This window comes from Callionymus lyra, chromosome 6, assembly GCF_982586985.1.
Source record: "Callionymus lyra chromosome 6, fCalLyr1.hap1.1, whole genome shotgun sequence".
In the NCBI taxonomy this organism is placed as follows: domain Eukaryota; kingdom Metazoa; phylum Chordata; class Actinopteri; order Syngnathiformes; family Callionymidae; genus Callionymus; species Callionymus lyra.
The window spans coordinates 29,378,225-29,395,231 of NC_141823.1; the positions used below are offsets into that span (position 1 = coordinate 29,378,225).

Genomic DNA, 17,007 nt, shown 5'->3' on the forward strand with positions numbered 1-17,007 from the left:
AGACTGTGTTCCAGTGCTTCACACATTGCCATAAGTTCAGCTGTTTGGGCGGATGGTTTGACGAATTGATCTGTGGACCATTTTGTAACAAATTCGGAATTGGGGTCACCAGGGTATGTCGCTTCCACAACGGCTGCACCGGCGTGCAAGAGTTCAGACACATGCCTCTAGCAACAGCCGTCTGTAAAGAGAACCTAACCACCTTCTAATGGTTCAGATGACAGGTCCGGGCGTGCTTTCATCTTAGAAACTATGTGGGCATGAAATTTGTGGGTTTCGCCTGTTGTGTTAATTACATGCGCCATGTTGATGTCTAATAAAACAAACGAAATGTGAGGTTGTGTTAAAACGGTTAGAAGACGTCTCTGCCTCAAAGTTGACATTGTAGGACTTAAAACACTTAAGCATCTCTGTGGATCAGGTACAGGAACACAAGGTCTTGTTGTTACCTCATTTATCTTTCGTAGATCGTGTGCCATTTGATAATTTACCCCGTCAGCTTTCTTTACCGGTAAAATGGGTGTGTTCAAGGAGGAGGTTGAGGGTTCGAGTACGCCGGCCTCCCATAGCCCTTTCATGGTGTCCTTGATGCCGTCAACCGCCTCCTGCCGAAAAGGATATTGCCAAACGTTAACAAAAGAATTTGGAACGACCTCAAATCTTACTGGGTTATAACGAAAGCAATGTCCCACATCGGCGGGCCCCTGAGACCACAAAGATGCAGGGAACTTCTCAAGCATACGTTCCGCACCCTCATGATCAGAGAGTTCCTGCTCATGGAAACAAGTTAACGTTACGAGTGTGGTGGTGTCGATTATCTTGACCTGTATACAAATAGCTTTTAGTGACGGAGAAAACAAAACATTTGGAATTTGACCTGGTTGCCAGTCTGTTGCTTCCCGACATTCCTTCACCATGGGCCCCAACTCTCTCGCCTCATGCCCGTGCGCTAGGGCAAGAGAGATGTGTGGAACAGATGTCTCTGACATCATGTTCCACTCGTCCTGTGAAGATGACGAATTAGTAAGTGCAGCTACTCCCTTCTTCCCTACATAAATGCAGGTACTTTGCCACTGTTCCCCTTTTATCGATTCAAATGCATCTTGATAAACTAAATCTTGTTCGCGGTCATAGAGCAGAGTGAGATGCAGGGCGTCGATCGGAGGACGGTAAGAGGCACATGAATCTATCCAAGGTTTCCACTGTTGGTAGGTTGAGTAGACCCCTCCATCCCCCTGGGCTTCTGTGTTGATTTTCGCCCAGTAGATGTCTGCCGTCTCTTCTACAGGTTTCTGTGTGTAGTAACAACCCGTGGACATGTGGTGACTAGCACTGCAGTTCATCTGTGTCCCATCAGCTAGCCTGACAATCAGTCTGTCCGGACTTCAAAGAATTTAGGCTCCGCACTTGATTAACATGTCCCTCCCCATCAGGTGGACTGGTGAGCGGCTGTGGGATAAAACGTATGATTGTTCAAAGTTCATTCCAGCAACAGTTGTTTTCAGCGGTTTGGCCCTGGGTGTGCTGTGGTGGTGGAATACTTGCTTGCCATGGTGCTGGTCCTTGACCGCCTCGGCCTCTAGGGGGACCTCCCCCTCTGAGTCCGGGTCTGGCACTGCCTCTCATGGCTCCCCCTTTTGGTAGATACTGTGGAGGGTGTGGGCAGTGGATCTCCACATCTGCTTTTCCCCTTTATACGCCTTCTCTTTGCCTTGTTTATCTTTATTCGCCTCTTTCCGAGCTTGGGCCAGCTGAAGCTTGACCAACTGCTCCCTCATCTCTTCTTCCGCTTTCTTGGAATCAGCGTGCTTTGCTGTAAAGAGATTCAAATGATGAGTAACATGTCTTTTGAAATAACCATCATCATTTTCCGTCACATCAGGATTTTAAGATAATTCATTTTGTACTACTTCAGGCAAAGTTCTAAGATAAGCTGAACGGTATACTACTCTGGTAGCTACTGTCTTCGATGGATGTGAACCCGTTTTGTTGGTCAAGGCTGCTTCGCAGTCTTCGTACTGAGAGCTGAGGTCCATGGTAACTTTGAACTCGGTGAGGCTCGGTACTGCAGTTGACGCTGACCAAAACATGTCTCTTATAACTGTGAAAAGAGCCGGAGCAAAAGGTGCAAACATTAAATTTAGCTTGCATGTTACCATTCTTGTACGAGTTAAAATTTCATCAGATTAATAATTTGATGGACAACATGCACAAGTTATTCTTACCACACCCCCCACTGCTAGGGTCAAACCATCACGCTTGAGTGCCCGGATCCACTCTTCTTCCTCCTGCTGATAAAGCTGGTTGTTTACGAGCTATAAGTTCAACATCTTTAATACCCCATATAGTTTTTCCTGTGCATGCTCTAGTTTGAGGACCTGGTACTACATGCTTCCGCCTCTGTCGTGCTTCTCCTGATGTCATGTTTCTGGCCCGCTCTGCTCTGTCATCAATCTCATCATGTCTGTCAAGTCTGTGTCTGGTTCTTACCCTTGGTTGGATTGAACTTCAATCAACTTCGTAGGAATCTGAGGTTGGGTCAAACAGGGTCAGACCCATGACTTCCTAATAATGGTGGAGGAAAAATTCTGATATCTGAGTTGTTAACCTGGGCTCTTACTTGATTGGCTGCCTCCGCGAGCTTTGTGTCAGCTCATGCTGCAGCTGAGTTTGACCTGCGGTCGCGGTGGAGGGACTGAGAAGCGCGCATCCTCATTTTCACAGTTTATGATCTGATATGATGTCAGGTGGTCGCATACTTCCGCTTGAGCGCGGTTTGCTCGAACAATATCTTCTATAAGTTTAACTTTCGCTTAATTTATTGTCTGCCACTGAGTCCAAATTAACCGCTCCTGTGGTAGACCGGGGCTTGAATAAAAAATGTACTGTTACTTTCTCTGTTTTTTTATCGATCGTTTTTTTTTTCAGACAGTGTTTTTTCAACTTTTGCAACTAGTGAGCTGGCACTGACACACATCTGATGCAACATTCTTTTTTCTCAGTCACATTTTTTAATCTCTTTTACTCATTTCTTGATTTTAACCAATTTTCTTCATGTAACGCTTCCTTTAAACACTTTCTGCACTACTTCTCTTTCTCCCTCTTGCAGATCACTTGCCACATGAATCAATGTGCACTTCCTGTTAGGTCTCACAAAACTCTCCTCCATTGTCAACACTTTCCACAACTTCCTTAATTTTATCTTCTCCTTTTCACTGTTCTTTTTATCAATTCCTTGAGCTTGAGGTCAACATAAAAAAATAAAAATCATTAATTTCACGTATTCAGATTTCAACTAAATATTACACCATAACTGTTTTTGAGGGCCCTAAAAATCCCCCACATACTGTATACAGGTCCTTCTAAAAAAATTAGCATATTGTGATAAAGTTTATCATTTTCCATAATGTAATGATAATAATTGAACTTTCATATATTTTGGATTCATTGCACACCAACTGAAATATTTCAGGTCTTTTGTTGTTTTAATACTGATGATTTTGGCATACAGCTCAAGAAAACCCCAAATTCCTATCTCAAAAAATTAGCATATCATGAAAAGGTACTCTAAACGAGCTATTAACCTAATCATCTGAATCAACTAATTAACTCTAAACACCTGCAAAAGATTCCTGAGGCTTTTAAAAACTCCCAGCCTGGTTCATTACTCAAAACTGCAATCATGGGTGCCATCACTGCCGACCTGACTGCTGTCCAGAAGGCCATCGTTGACACCCTCAAGCAAGAGGGTAAGACACAGAAAGAAATTTCTGAGCGAATAGGCTGTTCCCAGAGCGCTGTATCAAGGCACCTCAGTGGGAAGTCTGTGGGAAGGAAAAAGTGTGGCAGAAAACGCTGCACAACCAGAAGAGGTGACCGGACCCCGAGGAGGATTGTGGAGAAGGGCCGATTCCAGACCTTGGGGGACCTGCGGAAGCAGTGGACTGAGTCTTGAGTAGAAACATCCAGAGCCACCGTGCACAGGCGTGTGCAGGAAATGGGCTACAGGTGCCGCATTCCCCAGGTCAAGCCACTTTTGAACCAGAAACAGCGGCAGAAGCGCCTGACCTGGGCTACAGAGAAGCAGCAGTGGACTGTTGCTCAGTGGTCCAAAGTACTTTTTTCTGATGAAAGAAAATTTTGCATGTCATTCGGAAATCAAGGTGCCAGAGTCTGGAGGAAGACTGGGGAGAAGGAAATGCCAAAATGCCTGGGGTGCTATGACAGCTGCTGGTGTTGGTCCACTGTGTTTTATCAAAGGCAGGGTCAATGCAGCTAGCTATCAGGAGATTTTGGAGCACTTCATGCTTCCATCTGCTGAAAAGCTTTATGGAGATGAAGATTTCATTTTTCAACAAGGCCTGGCACCTGCTCACAGTGCCAAAACCACTAGTAAATGTGGTTTACTGACCATGGTATTACTGTGCTCAATTGGCCTGCCAACTCTCCTGACCTGAACCCCATAGAGAATCTGTGGGATATTGTGAAGAGGAAGTTGAGAGACACCAGACCCAACACTGTGGATGAGCTTAAGGCCGCTATCGAAGCATCCTGGGCCTCCATAACACCTCAGCAGTGCCACAGGGTGATTGCCTCCATGCTACGCCGCATTGAAGCAGTCATTTCTGTAAGTATTGAGTGCATAACTGAACATAATTATTTGAAGTTTAACTTTTTTGTATTAAAGACACTTTTCTTTTATTGGTCGGATGAAATATGCTAATTTTTTTTTTTTTGGTTTTAATTTTTACTTTTTTGCCAAAATCATCAATATTAAAACAATAAAAGGCTTGAACTACTTCAGTTGTGTGTAATGAATCTAAAATATATGAAAGTCTAATGTTTATCAGTACATTACAGAAAATATTGAACTTTATCACAATATGCAATTGCATCCGATCACAAGCCAGTCCACGGTGAGACAACTTGAATATTCCCTTCCTAGGACTTCAATAGTAGGTCTTAGTACCATCAGTATTCCAAATCTTCAACAATAAATTAACCAATACTTCACTGCGTCTTGAATATTTCCTTCCAAGGACTTCAATAGCAGGTCTCAGTACCATCACTATTCCAAATGTTCAAAAATTAAATAAAATTACCAATACTTCACTACGTCTTGAAAAATTTCTCCAACAACCAATTCTAATTCAACCACAGTGGTATTGCGTTACGGAGCAAAACAACATTAACTTCTGGTCTCCATAAAAGTATTTAGTCAATTTCGTTTGAACAGGCTTCTGCTCACATTAGTCCAGTGCGCACTGTGAAGACCTTCAATCGCAGTTGTCCCAATCCTACTCCTTCTGTTCTGTTACAATCGAACATCCAAGCATCCAAGCATCACCATTTATTGGAAGTACAGTTTCCCGCTGTTACTGCCGCGCGTTCGTTGTTTTGACCTCAAAGACGAAGGCAAACTGTTAAAAGAACTTGTGTTTATTCCATTTTTTTTTATTGAGATGGAGATTTTTCAAAGAGTTTTTTCTTATACAGTCGAGCTTGGGCGAGGACGCTTCGGATTGGCTCCATGGACCCAGACCTCATGTGGGTTGGTACACGTCAGGTTGCTGGGCAGATTAGGGTGTTGTATGAACCTTTGACCCAGACATGGACAGTTACCAGACCAGTTCTGCGGTTGGAGACTGACGGGTTCTGTTCCTCTTCACAGCACAGATTCTTCCTGTTCTTTCACTCATCAGCATTTCACACTTTTAATTCTCACTTCACACCTACATCATGGCCTGGTACTTTCCATGCATTAAATTCAGGTTAGATTTTTTACCAGGTTAGATTGTACTCTGTGGATTGTTCAGTTTATTCTTTATTGGTTCTTACATTGTATATTTCATCTATATTCTATAGTCTCCAACCCAGGAAGCCTACCTACACTGTTGTGATTCACCAGAACTGTTAGGTGGACCGAATTCCATTGCTTGGCCCCTCGTCGCAAGAACTCCGATCACCTTTTCCCTGACTGCTTCAACGCCATCAGCATCGTCACCTCCTTTAATCATCATCTTCACCTCCATCTTAGTTGGCATCTACTCGCTTGCCATCTTCATCTGGTCTCCAGCTGCTGTCTAAACCTCCATTCACCATCTTCTGTCAATATCTCAAACAAATTGATTTGTGTCTGGGTCATTTTCATATGCGGGTAGTCCATTAAGATTTCATGTATTATTCTTTACCTTTTTGGTTTTTATTCTCAGTTACAAAACTTGCCATAATATACTAATTTTTGTCATTCATCATCTATTTCTTTTAATTAAATTGATTAAACGTTACATCAGTGTCTATTTTGGTGTGATTAACAGTCGATCTAAAAGGCTCTTACTCACTAAAGAACAAATAATCACGACAAACAAGTAGTGACTTCAGTCAATGAGATTAATTCAAACTAGTGTTTCATAATTTATTTATAATGTCAATGTTAGATTAAAAATGATTATACACTATACGTATACGCCATACTTAGATTAATGCTAAAAGATAATCAAAATATAAAGTATAAATGACTTGCTTCATCTAAGAGCTTAAACGTTTGAATACACATTCACAATCAACATTCCACTCAAACTGATTCACTGTCTCAAGACAATCTTGGAACAGAATAAGAGACATGACACCGGTTATTTAAAACGTCTGTTTTTCTGCCTTTTCACACCTTGGGACGTGGATCAAAGAACGAAACAGGACACATCCAGGAGGGGGGGGCTGAAAGACAGAGGACCCCATCCGAGAACATTTGAATCTTGAGGGCAAGTTAGGATGTTTTCTCAGCAGGTGGTCGGTGACACAGGCAACATGACAGAACCACTTGCCGATAGTGGGAGGACCTCCCGGCCTGGATATTTGCCTTAAATATAGCGATGTTTCTACAGTTCAATACCTTTTCTCCCGGGGCTATTGACCTGTAAAGTCGCCAGGAGAAAGCGCTCCCGATCGATCGTAAAGCTTGTATTTTGTTTGACTTGAAGCTGCAAATTTTAGTTTCGTCTGGCAAAGTTAATCCATGTCTGAAGCCGTGTGAGTTGAATGGGTTGTAAGGCAAACAAAAAGATAGCTTGTTGTTGTTGTGGTGTGGTTTTCCGTTACGACTCTTGGTATATATAGTAACCATAGATTGAATAAATTGGCTTGGGATTCTTTCGAGTGGCAAACTAAGCTCCATTGGCACGTTATAAAGGCATTTATTTCACCCCTCTAGAGACCGCTTGAACCCAGAGAGTACGAATCGAATGTTTTCTTCAAGAGCGCTTTTCTTGGTTAAATAATCAAGTTTTTTATAGGCTACGCTGCCTTATCAGTACTTATATTATGATAAAAAACAAAACAAACTTTCTAGATTAATGCAACGTTAACGCTAATGTATGTTTTTCAAGTTTTAAATAAAGACATTTATAGATAAGCTTTCTTGAATTTCTATTGGCTAAAAATGATAGTTTTTTTCTTGTAAGTTTTATGCTGCGAGTTTATTTTAAAAATAAAGAGTAAAAACGGCTTACTTGGTCTTTATGAAGTTATATGAAAAGGTAGTTTTATGGTCAACTACCGTAGACTTCTATTGGTTAAAAAAGGTATTTTTTGCTTGTGAATTTCATATTACAAGTTTTTTATAAAGATTTTTGGTCATTAAAAAATAAGTATTCAAGCGTGTTATAATATTTTTGGGGGAGGAAAAAAAGCATTTCTTGCGAGGTTGGTGCTGCAAGTTTATTGAAACAAGTTGTAATACTCTTGTCGTTTTTTATGTTTACGTTGGTTGCATAGTGAGTACATATAGTGGGATTAAAAAAAAAACAGGCTTTCTTGATTAATGCGACGTTAATGCTAATGCATGTTTTTGCAATTCTTCAGTTTCTATTGGTTTAAAAAAGAGTTTTTTCTTGTAAGTTCTATGAGTTTTTTTTAAAAGGGTAAAAAACTGCTTTCTTGGTTAATTATTTTTAATCAAGTTATAGGGAAAAGAAGTTTTCTGGTCAATTATCCTAGAAACCTCTATTGGTTTAAAAAGGCCTTTTGCTTTTGATATTCATATCATACGTTTTTAATACATTTTGGGATTATAATATAGGTATTCAAGCGTGACAGTTCTCTTATAGAGAGGGAGACTAACAGTTGGTGTAAAAATAAATAAAATAAAAATAAATAAGGAAAAAATAAAATAAAAAAAAAATAAGAAATGGATTTATTTGAACTACGGGTAAAATGGCAGTCTCGTGGAATAGGATCATGTGGTGCTGTTTTGTTTCGCTCTGTAAGTTCATATGTGGAAAAAATTGCTCTGTTGGATCGGAAAAATGTTGTAAAAAACTAGTATAAATGGGCTAAAATGCAGAGAAAGGTTGGAAATCTGCCTGATTGGGGCATGCTGATGCCTGAAGAAGATATTCTTGGAGAAACTGTAAAAAACATTAATCTAGAACTTGAAGTCATCAGGAGGAGAAAAACAATCATGTTGTTTAGTGAAAAATACAGACTGGCTTTGTCAGAAAAAAGAAAAACTGATAGAGATAGAGAGATTTTCTGTGATTATCGAAATGGTAAAAATGATAAAGTTGAATACTGAAGTGATGGCACCAGTGAAAGCTGCTAAAAAGGAAGTTGTTGATGAAAATAACGTAACTGGAAAAAAAAGATTCACAACCATCTTACCTAGAAGGTGGAAACCAAAATGTAAATCCACAACTGTCAAACAAAAATTATTTTAAACCTTATGCACAACTGTCTGCTGAATTGCAAAACATGTTAATAAAAGAGAAAGTGAGCACCCAGGCACCAGTGTTCAATGTTACTGGAGAGCAGCTGATGATGGATCAAGAGGGTAATAAAATAGCTAAAACAAAAATGATAAATTTAAAAGAGATAATCGATAATGTAGCAATAATAACACACAGGCAGGAAATTATAACAAGAGATCTGTTAGACAGCAGAAAAAACACTTAACAGATCATTTGAGATAGCAGCAAGACAAAAGAATTCAATTGTATGACTATTACTAACTGAATGTGTTAAGTTGTGTAATTACAGGACAGGAGATGTTTTAAATCAGATGCACAGAGGCTGGAGCGAGTTGTGTTGTGAGGATAGTATGAAACAAAAAACACGGACCCCCTGCTGACATTCCACAGGTTGTAAACAATTCCACATGAGCCATGGTGCAGCGGGGGAGATGATGTCAAGCTCATGGAGAAAAAGTGACTCCTGTGTCCATGAGTTGTAAGTTGTAGGTAAGGAGAAGAATTTTGAGTAGTAGTGGAGGTGTGAATCAGATTGTAGAAGTGCATGTGTGAATCAGATTGCTGAAACGGTCAGTTAAGAAATGTCTGTGGATAAGTAATGTGGAAAGATGTTTTTTCAGGGCAAGACGGTGATGCAAAGAGGATTCTAGTTGACTTTGAAAAAGAGGTACAACATTGCATTACAATGATATATATATTTTTTTTTTTTTTCAGGAATTGGTTAATTACAGAAGTTGAATTTATCAATGAGAGTGAAAATGGTTACTCTTGCATCCTTACTGTGCAATGCTTGACAATCTCATTTAGAAGGCATGGTTCTGACAGAGAAGTCTTAGCAACATAAATAAATAGTGGTGACATTAATTTGAAAAAGAACACTAAAATATTTCATATAAAATAGATGTAGGTTTTAATTTAATGTTAAAAAAAATGATTTCCAAGGTTCAGCACAGGTGAGGTCAGACAACATAACACCCCAGTTTGAATCCTGCTGAAATAAAAGTTGTATGTTTTGCTTGTATTTAACGCATATGTGTCTAGTCCTCCTTTGCAGAATATAGTTGAAGGAGACAAATAAAGCCTAAAGACTTACCTAACAAAGGTCATGGAGTATCAGGGTTAGAATTTGCATTCAGGTGGAGATACCTGGAATGGAACACAGCAGGGGGTGGCACCAACACCAGTGCAGAACAGTCACACCACCATAAAAAGAAAACCTGGTAAAATAACATCTTAAGACTCTCACAGGGTTCCACAAGAAAAACAACAGCGGAGACGATGTAGTTAAACAGGGGGAGTTGGATCAAGGTGATCTATGATATGATAAGACAACAGTAACCCAAAGGACAAATAACATAAGAAATTGTTTTGTGCCCTCTAGGGGAGGTTGATGTATGAATGGAATGAGCAATGAATGAACAGTGAACAGTATTGATGAAAGTGATGTTCCTAATTTGGGGATTCCTGGTTTTAGGTCCTAATGGGGGAAGCCCCGGGTAAATCAAAGCGAAAAAGAAAAGAAAAATGAAAAGAGAAGCAAACAAAAACTAAGAATGAACCTAAATCTTAAACTACACTAACAGAAATAATTAACTCATTTTGATTAAAACTAAAACTGCTAAACTAAACTAGATTTAAAATAAACTAAAGAAGAAATAATATATATATATATATATATATATATATATATTAAAAGTAGAAATAAAAAAAATAAAAAATGTTAATAGATGCAATATGGAAATAATACAAATACAAAAAAAATTGAACAACAAAACAAATGGGGTAAAAGAAGATGTATTGTGGTCGGCTCATACTGCCAGATAACAGGCAGAGGGGCAGGGGACTTGTGTTTTACTCTCTCCAACCAGGGTCAAAATCAGTGGAGGATATAAAGAATCAAGTCAAGGGAACGCAGGATTTTCTGACCTGGATGGGTAGACGCATTCAAAAGAGAAGTATCATCAACCACATTCCACCATCCGAAGAAACACGCGGATAAGTACATGGGGAAAATTACCCAATTTTATTACATTAATAAAAAAAATCATGTTCAGAGCTATTTCTGAATGAAGGTTATTTGTGTGTAGGTTGAAGAAGATGGACTCGGAGAAGATCGAAAGAAGATTTCTGGGATCGGTTTTTCCTCTGCACGCCTGGAATCAGGACATGGAAGAAGAGGACTAGATGACAAAGGAGAACAGTCACACCGACTATGGAAGATGAAGAACAATCAGACCGACTGCATATGATGATGATGACGGCGTGTTGGAGCGACCGGAACGGACTCCTGTTTTGGCTGTTTTATCAATTAATTAATTAGTATCCACATAAATGTAATAGTTTCCTTTGTACTATAAATCAAAGCTGGTGCTCCAACTTCAGGTAATTCTTACCTAGAGGCAATTTTAAAGTTAATCGACCAGAACTAAAATGTTCTGAAAGTAAACTTTTTTTATAAGGGCTATAATCACTACACCTGAATGAACAATATTTGTTGGCAACAGAGTAAGGTAGACGTTGTTCTATTGGTTAAGTTGTGTCATGTGTTGGATAAAGTCATGATAATAAGGATTGTAACGAGCTGTAGCTGTCATTAGAAGAGGAAGATTTGTTTTCTCCTAGAATTAATCTGCACCATTAAAGAATAATAATGAAGGCCTTACATTTTGTAGCACTTTATCTATCATCATAATTCCACTTTTAAAAACTTTTCCAACTTTTCCAAAATGTGTTTCATATTTTGTTATGCACTGTAGAAGAAATACAGATATTGGCCCATATTTGAGTCTCATTGTTGATTTTTTGTTGGTCTCCAATGAGATCTTGAATAGCAACATGGTGGTTTCATTGCTGCGCTGAGGTAGTAATCATCTTGAGGAACCTTGAAACAATCCTGAATGAACAATATTTGTTGGCAACAGAGCAAAGTAGACGTTGTTCTATTGGTTAAGTTATTTCATGTGTTGGATAAAGTCATGATATTAAGGATTGCAAGGAGCTGTAGCTGTCATGTCAAGACATATTTAGATCATTTAAAAAGAAACAGTTACTAAAGTAACCTTGCAACAAAACAAAACAAAATTAAAACAGTGATAAGCTATAGCATGAGACAGAGAAAAGATACAAAAAAGGCAACATTGTTCAATCATATTAATTAAATGATTTTATTCATTCATTCATTCAAAAGTAAACATTTGATGACATCACTTTTGATCTTCTTCAGAAAACTAAAGAAACTTCAATCCTGGTTTCTCAGACTTGATGTCTTCTGAATGTTAATGTTGATCAACAATCATAAAGCATGTTGATCCTCCTGACGTCCCAGTAGGACATTCCCTGCCTCTGACCGATGTGGACGTTGGGGTTAGGGATGGGGGTGATGGAGTCTTTGGTGAACCGGATGGAGAAGGCGGTTTTTCCGTAGTGCATGATGGAGCTGTAGTCGTAGGGAGTGTTGAGGTTGTTGGTTTGCTTCTTGTAGAAGTTGTAGGCCATCTGTGTGTTGATGTTCTCCCAGTTGATCCTGACGTACTGGTCGCGGTCACTGCGGGTCTGCTCGTGATGGAAGCCCAGAGCGTGCTTGATCTCGTGCTGAATGATGCCGTGATAGAGGCAGCCCTGCTTGTTGAGAGACAGAACCTGTCTTCCTCCAACTCTGCCCAGAGACGAGAAGCAGCCGCCTTTGTTCTCGATGCTGATGTAGTCGAACTCTCTCTGACGGGGGGCGAAGCGGAGGCAGGTGCTGCTGTGGAAGGCCATCATGGCCCTCTCCATCTTCTTCCTGTCCCAGCTGCTGAACTCAGCGCTCGCTGTGAAGGGGATCGTCACCAGACCTGCCGAGTCCTTCTTCCACAGACACCTCTGGTACCAGCAGGTCATGGCGTTTCTGGTTATGGGAGCCAACATGTCTCCTTCCAGCAGCAGGTCTTCAGTGCCGTTGTTGGTGGTGAGAATCCTGGTACTGATGTCCACACCAAGATCCTCATCTTCAGCTTCTTCCTGCTGGAGAAGATCAGCCTGACAGAGGGGGAGTAGGAGCAGCAGCAGGCTGACAGAGAGAGACATCTTCATCATCTTCTGGTGTCTGTGGAGACTCCTGGAAGCTTGATGTCCTCTCTCTTCTCTCTGGGCCTTTATAATCCCTTCTACAGGTGTGTCTGGAGAGAGATGATGGGTTGTGGTCCTCACTGTAAAGCCTGGACAAACTAGTGTAGGTTAGACAACAGACCTGCTGATTCAACATGGATTGTTGTGACTGTTCATCTCCTGTTGAAACTTGATCATCAAACAAACATCTTATTCTTAATTGATCACATTTCACAGAGTATCTCGGCTCAGTCTTGTTGTTGAAAATTAGACAGAGTAACAATCCATTCGCGGACAAGGATGATCAACTTCATTGAACCCCTGAGGGGCAGTTCAAGAGATGGGTAGAGCACTCTATAAATATAAATTACTTATGTACTTGTACTTATATTACGTTTGTGTCTGTTTGCAAAAAACTCTTCACATTAGTTGGCCTTGAAACACACAAACACCAGCAGAGAGGTCACACATTCCACAGACCACGATACCACTAAACATCAGGTGTGACAGATCAACAGAAAGTGAAATAAAATAGAAAAAGGACCCTTTTAAACAAACAGCACCGCAGGGCCTAATACATTCCAACTGAAGTCTTTAAAGCTTATACAAACACATCTACAAAAATTCTAACAGCTTCTTTGGGGAAATATAGGAGAATGAAAAGACAAACCATCCGAATGGTGGGAGATCATGAAGTTAAAATGCTAAAGAAAGGTGCCCTAATGAAGTGCAACCACTAGTGATGGACTGATGAAGCTTCATGAAGCAGTGTCATTATTTTCATAGCCCACTAGCTGGCCGTCTCTGTACTACTTTTCTATGTTTGGGACAAATTTTCTAATACAACATCACATATTTCTAAACTGATGGTGCGACCGACTGACCTCTAAACAAATCAGAAAAACCATCACTAGCAACCACTATAGAGGCATTATCCATCTTTCAGTGCCCAGCAAGGTCTTAAATCTGGTTTCCTTCAACTGTCAGCAGAGAGCATAGGAAAGGGGAATCCCGGACCAGGAAGGATGATTTAGGAAAGAAAGATCATGCACATATCACATAGTATGGGGCTTTTACTGCTGCTAAAGCTTTGTAAATGAAGTATTTGAAAATATACGTGTATCTATACAGTGATCCACAAATTGCGTAATTCAATTTACGAATGTGTAACCCGATTCTTATTTTTTCGCACTTTTGCAAGAGTCCTGCCACGGTTCACGATCCGCACACATTTGTAAACAGAAGCATCAGCTGCGATAACACTGTCCCGCCAGTAGGGGGCGGATATGCCTCGGTGCAGGTGAATAGAGTTGACATGGACACGAATACGAACCATCCCCGGACATGACATGGTAAAAAAAATTAAATATAATTTATAAACAGAAATACTGATATGTTGCCACAAAATAATTTTCTAAATCCTTTGACGCATTTACAAAGCTTTAACAGCAGTAATAGCCCCATAACAGAGCATACCTTTTGAGTCTATTGAGCTGAATTGATCTAAACACATGAATGTCATTGATAATGGGACATTATTGTCACTCACATGGTCAAGTCTGGAAGTCTCCACTTACAAGGGACTTGTTGTATAAACAAAGCGGACGTGACTTTAGCTGGCTGGTTAAAGCCCATTATTACGTCATTAATGGACTCTGCTTTTCTAACCTCTCATTTTCCGAGATTTCACACAGGGAAGAACTTTATAAAGTAATAACTTCAAAACATCGTCATGATGAGGGACTTAATGCATCTTGGAGAGGAAGATTTCAACATTTGAAACATGGGAGTAAGTCAGGGGTCTTTGGTTTTCACATTAGTCGTACTCTCTCTCTCTCTCTCACACACACACTCTCTCTCTCTCTCCTCTAAATATCTAAGAGAGGGCATGAAAAAGAAACATAAGGTTAACTTGGAAAATTCCCTCAAATACTCATCACATTTTAATTTCCTTGCGGAGTTATCTAGATTAAGTGCCATCACTCCCCCTGCCGGGTCGGAGTGTGAACTGCAGCAGTAAGTACAATTATATTGTTTTTCGTATACTTTGACTATTTCAGAATTTTAGTTGCCAATGTATTGAACATACATTACTTTGAAAAATTAAACGCAATCAATAGATGGCAGAATGTCTTTAATCCGGCCCTACAGTGTAGCACATATTTGGAAATATGAAATAACTGAATATGTGATTTACCACGTTTGAAATATTCTCAATGTTTGTACAGAACACACTTGTCATTTAATGTTCGTACACAACAGTGCATTTATTAACTCCTTGGATTTTGCATGTATGCATGTTTTGTACAAACTGTCTTTCACGCATTTGAACACAAGATGGCGGCATTGACAAGTTTTTAAATGTCTTTCTTCAGCTCAAGTTTTCTGAAGGAAATTGATTTATTTTAAGTTCTTGAAAACCCCTCTATGGCTTCTTGGGTGATAGTTAGGTGTTTCAGTATGATCACACACATGTACCCACCAATGCAGAAATCAGAATAAAGCTGTCCCTTGTGCTGGAGTGCTGTGTGGCATTGGTTGGGTGTATGAGGTGGTTGATGCGGTTCCTGTTGTTGTGGGGGAGAGTTTCCAGCTATACAGCTCAGGGGAAAGACCACAGGATGTCCTTTTCCTCATTCCTCTGCAGTGTGAACCTGCCAGTGTGTTTCTGAGAAATAACACATGTCATTTCTCCGTCATCGATCTAGGATTGTCTCCCGGAGTTTTCTCTATAGTTATGAGGCAAAAATAAACAATTATTTTCACATTTCTTATCACAGCTGTCTTTGCTGATCGATACTAAAAAGACAAACTTGTCAGACAGAACATGAGTATGCCAAAGTTAACAGAATGTAATATCCCATCACATTGTCTAATGGATTTTAGATATGGAGATCAAATGATGTTTATAATTTAGAAAGGGAGATCAAATTATGTTTTTAATTTAGATATGGAGATCAAATTATGTTTATAATTTAGATATGGAGATAATATTATGTTTATAATTTAGATGTTGAGATCAAATTACGTTTATAATTTAGAAATGGAGATCAAACGACAGAAAGATTTAGAAACAGCTTCTTTCCTCTGGCCATCAGAATGCTGAATGTAATATAACTTGAGCTATGCACTATTTAATGTACTATGTATTTTTTCTATTTATAAAATATTGCAGTATTTTTGACTTATTTATATTTATACTTTTATATACATTAATTATTATTTGCAATATTTAAAACGTTATTTATTTATTCTGTTTATACTATATTGAATTTTATATTATATTTTATAATATTTTAAACGTATATATACATTCACTCTGCTGTGTTTTTTAACGGTTGCCAAACACCGAATTTTCGTCGCCAGTTTCACTGCTGTGTTTTCTGTGCAATGACAATAAAAGAAAGTCTAAAGTCAAATTATGTTTATAATTCTCACCCAAATATATGCCTGTGTCTGAACAAATTATACTATCTTACATTCATTAAATCCCAATAAAACATGATGCAACATGATTCAAAACAAATTAAGCATAATTATTTTTTATATTCACTGTTCTAAATACTAGAAAACTTCCTAAACTTAATATATATCTCACTAAATGATTATTGAAAGAGGTTTTAAAAAGAAATCCCCAATTGCCATAATTTGGTCGACTGGATGGCTAACTTCTACATTACTACAGTATTTAATCAAGATTACAATTAAACTTGACTATTGAATACATTTTTTTCTGCAGGGCATTGATACATTTATTTTTATTTGTTCAATGTTTTAATATATCATGGTATTCAGTTAAATTAACTAGCAAAATAATAAAATAATCTTTACAGATTTAATATTTTATTTAGGTGCTGATTAAATTAAAGTCTTTTCTATCCAGAAAATAAATGATCCATCATATAAGTAAGTAAGTAAGTAAGTAAAAGTCATTTTTAAAGCAGATTTCCAGACCAGGGTACACAATACACAGTTAAAATGTATACTTTAAAAGAATGAGTATTGACGTTGAGCATATCTTTCCCATTTATTTAGTTCATTTTCATTCAAACCATTGAAAATAAAAAGAAATTGGTAAAAGAAGATTCTGATTTAAATTTGCAATTACATCTTACTTAATAAAAAAAAATTAAAAAAGTAATAATTGACTTAAAATGTAAAATCCACACACAGTTTT

At 38.7% G+C, this 17,007-nt stretch overlaps 1 protein-coding gene and 1 pseudogene across 1 annotated transcript; both read right to left on the bottom strand.

The window, feature by feature from the left end:
- Positions 1-1,622: 1,622 nt before the first annotated feature.
- On the bottom strand, positions 1,623-3,169 carry LOC148078077 (uncharacterized; annotated as a pseudogene).
- Positions 3,170-12,029: 8,860 nt separating this feature from the next.
- Positions 12,030-12,892, bottom strand: LOC148078078 (high choriolytic enzyme 1-like). The gene has a single exon (XM_087794639.1). The coding sequence runs from the start codon at positions 12,816-12,818 to the stop codon at positions 12,030-12,032; it is 789 nt and encodes a 262-aa protein (XP_087650765.1). The 5' UTR covers positions 12,819-12,892.
- Between the last annotated feature and the right edge of the window lie 4,115 nt (positions 12,893-17,007).

Coding starts and splice junctions, on each gene's coding strand:
- LOC148078078 (XM_087794639.1), bottom strand. CDS start 12,818: ATGATGAAGATGTCTCTCTCTGTCAGCCTGCTGCTGCTCCTACTCCCC.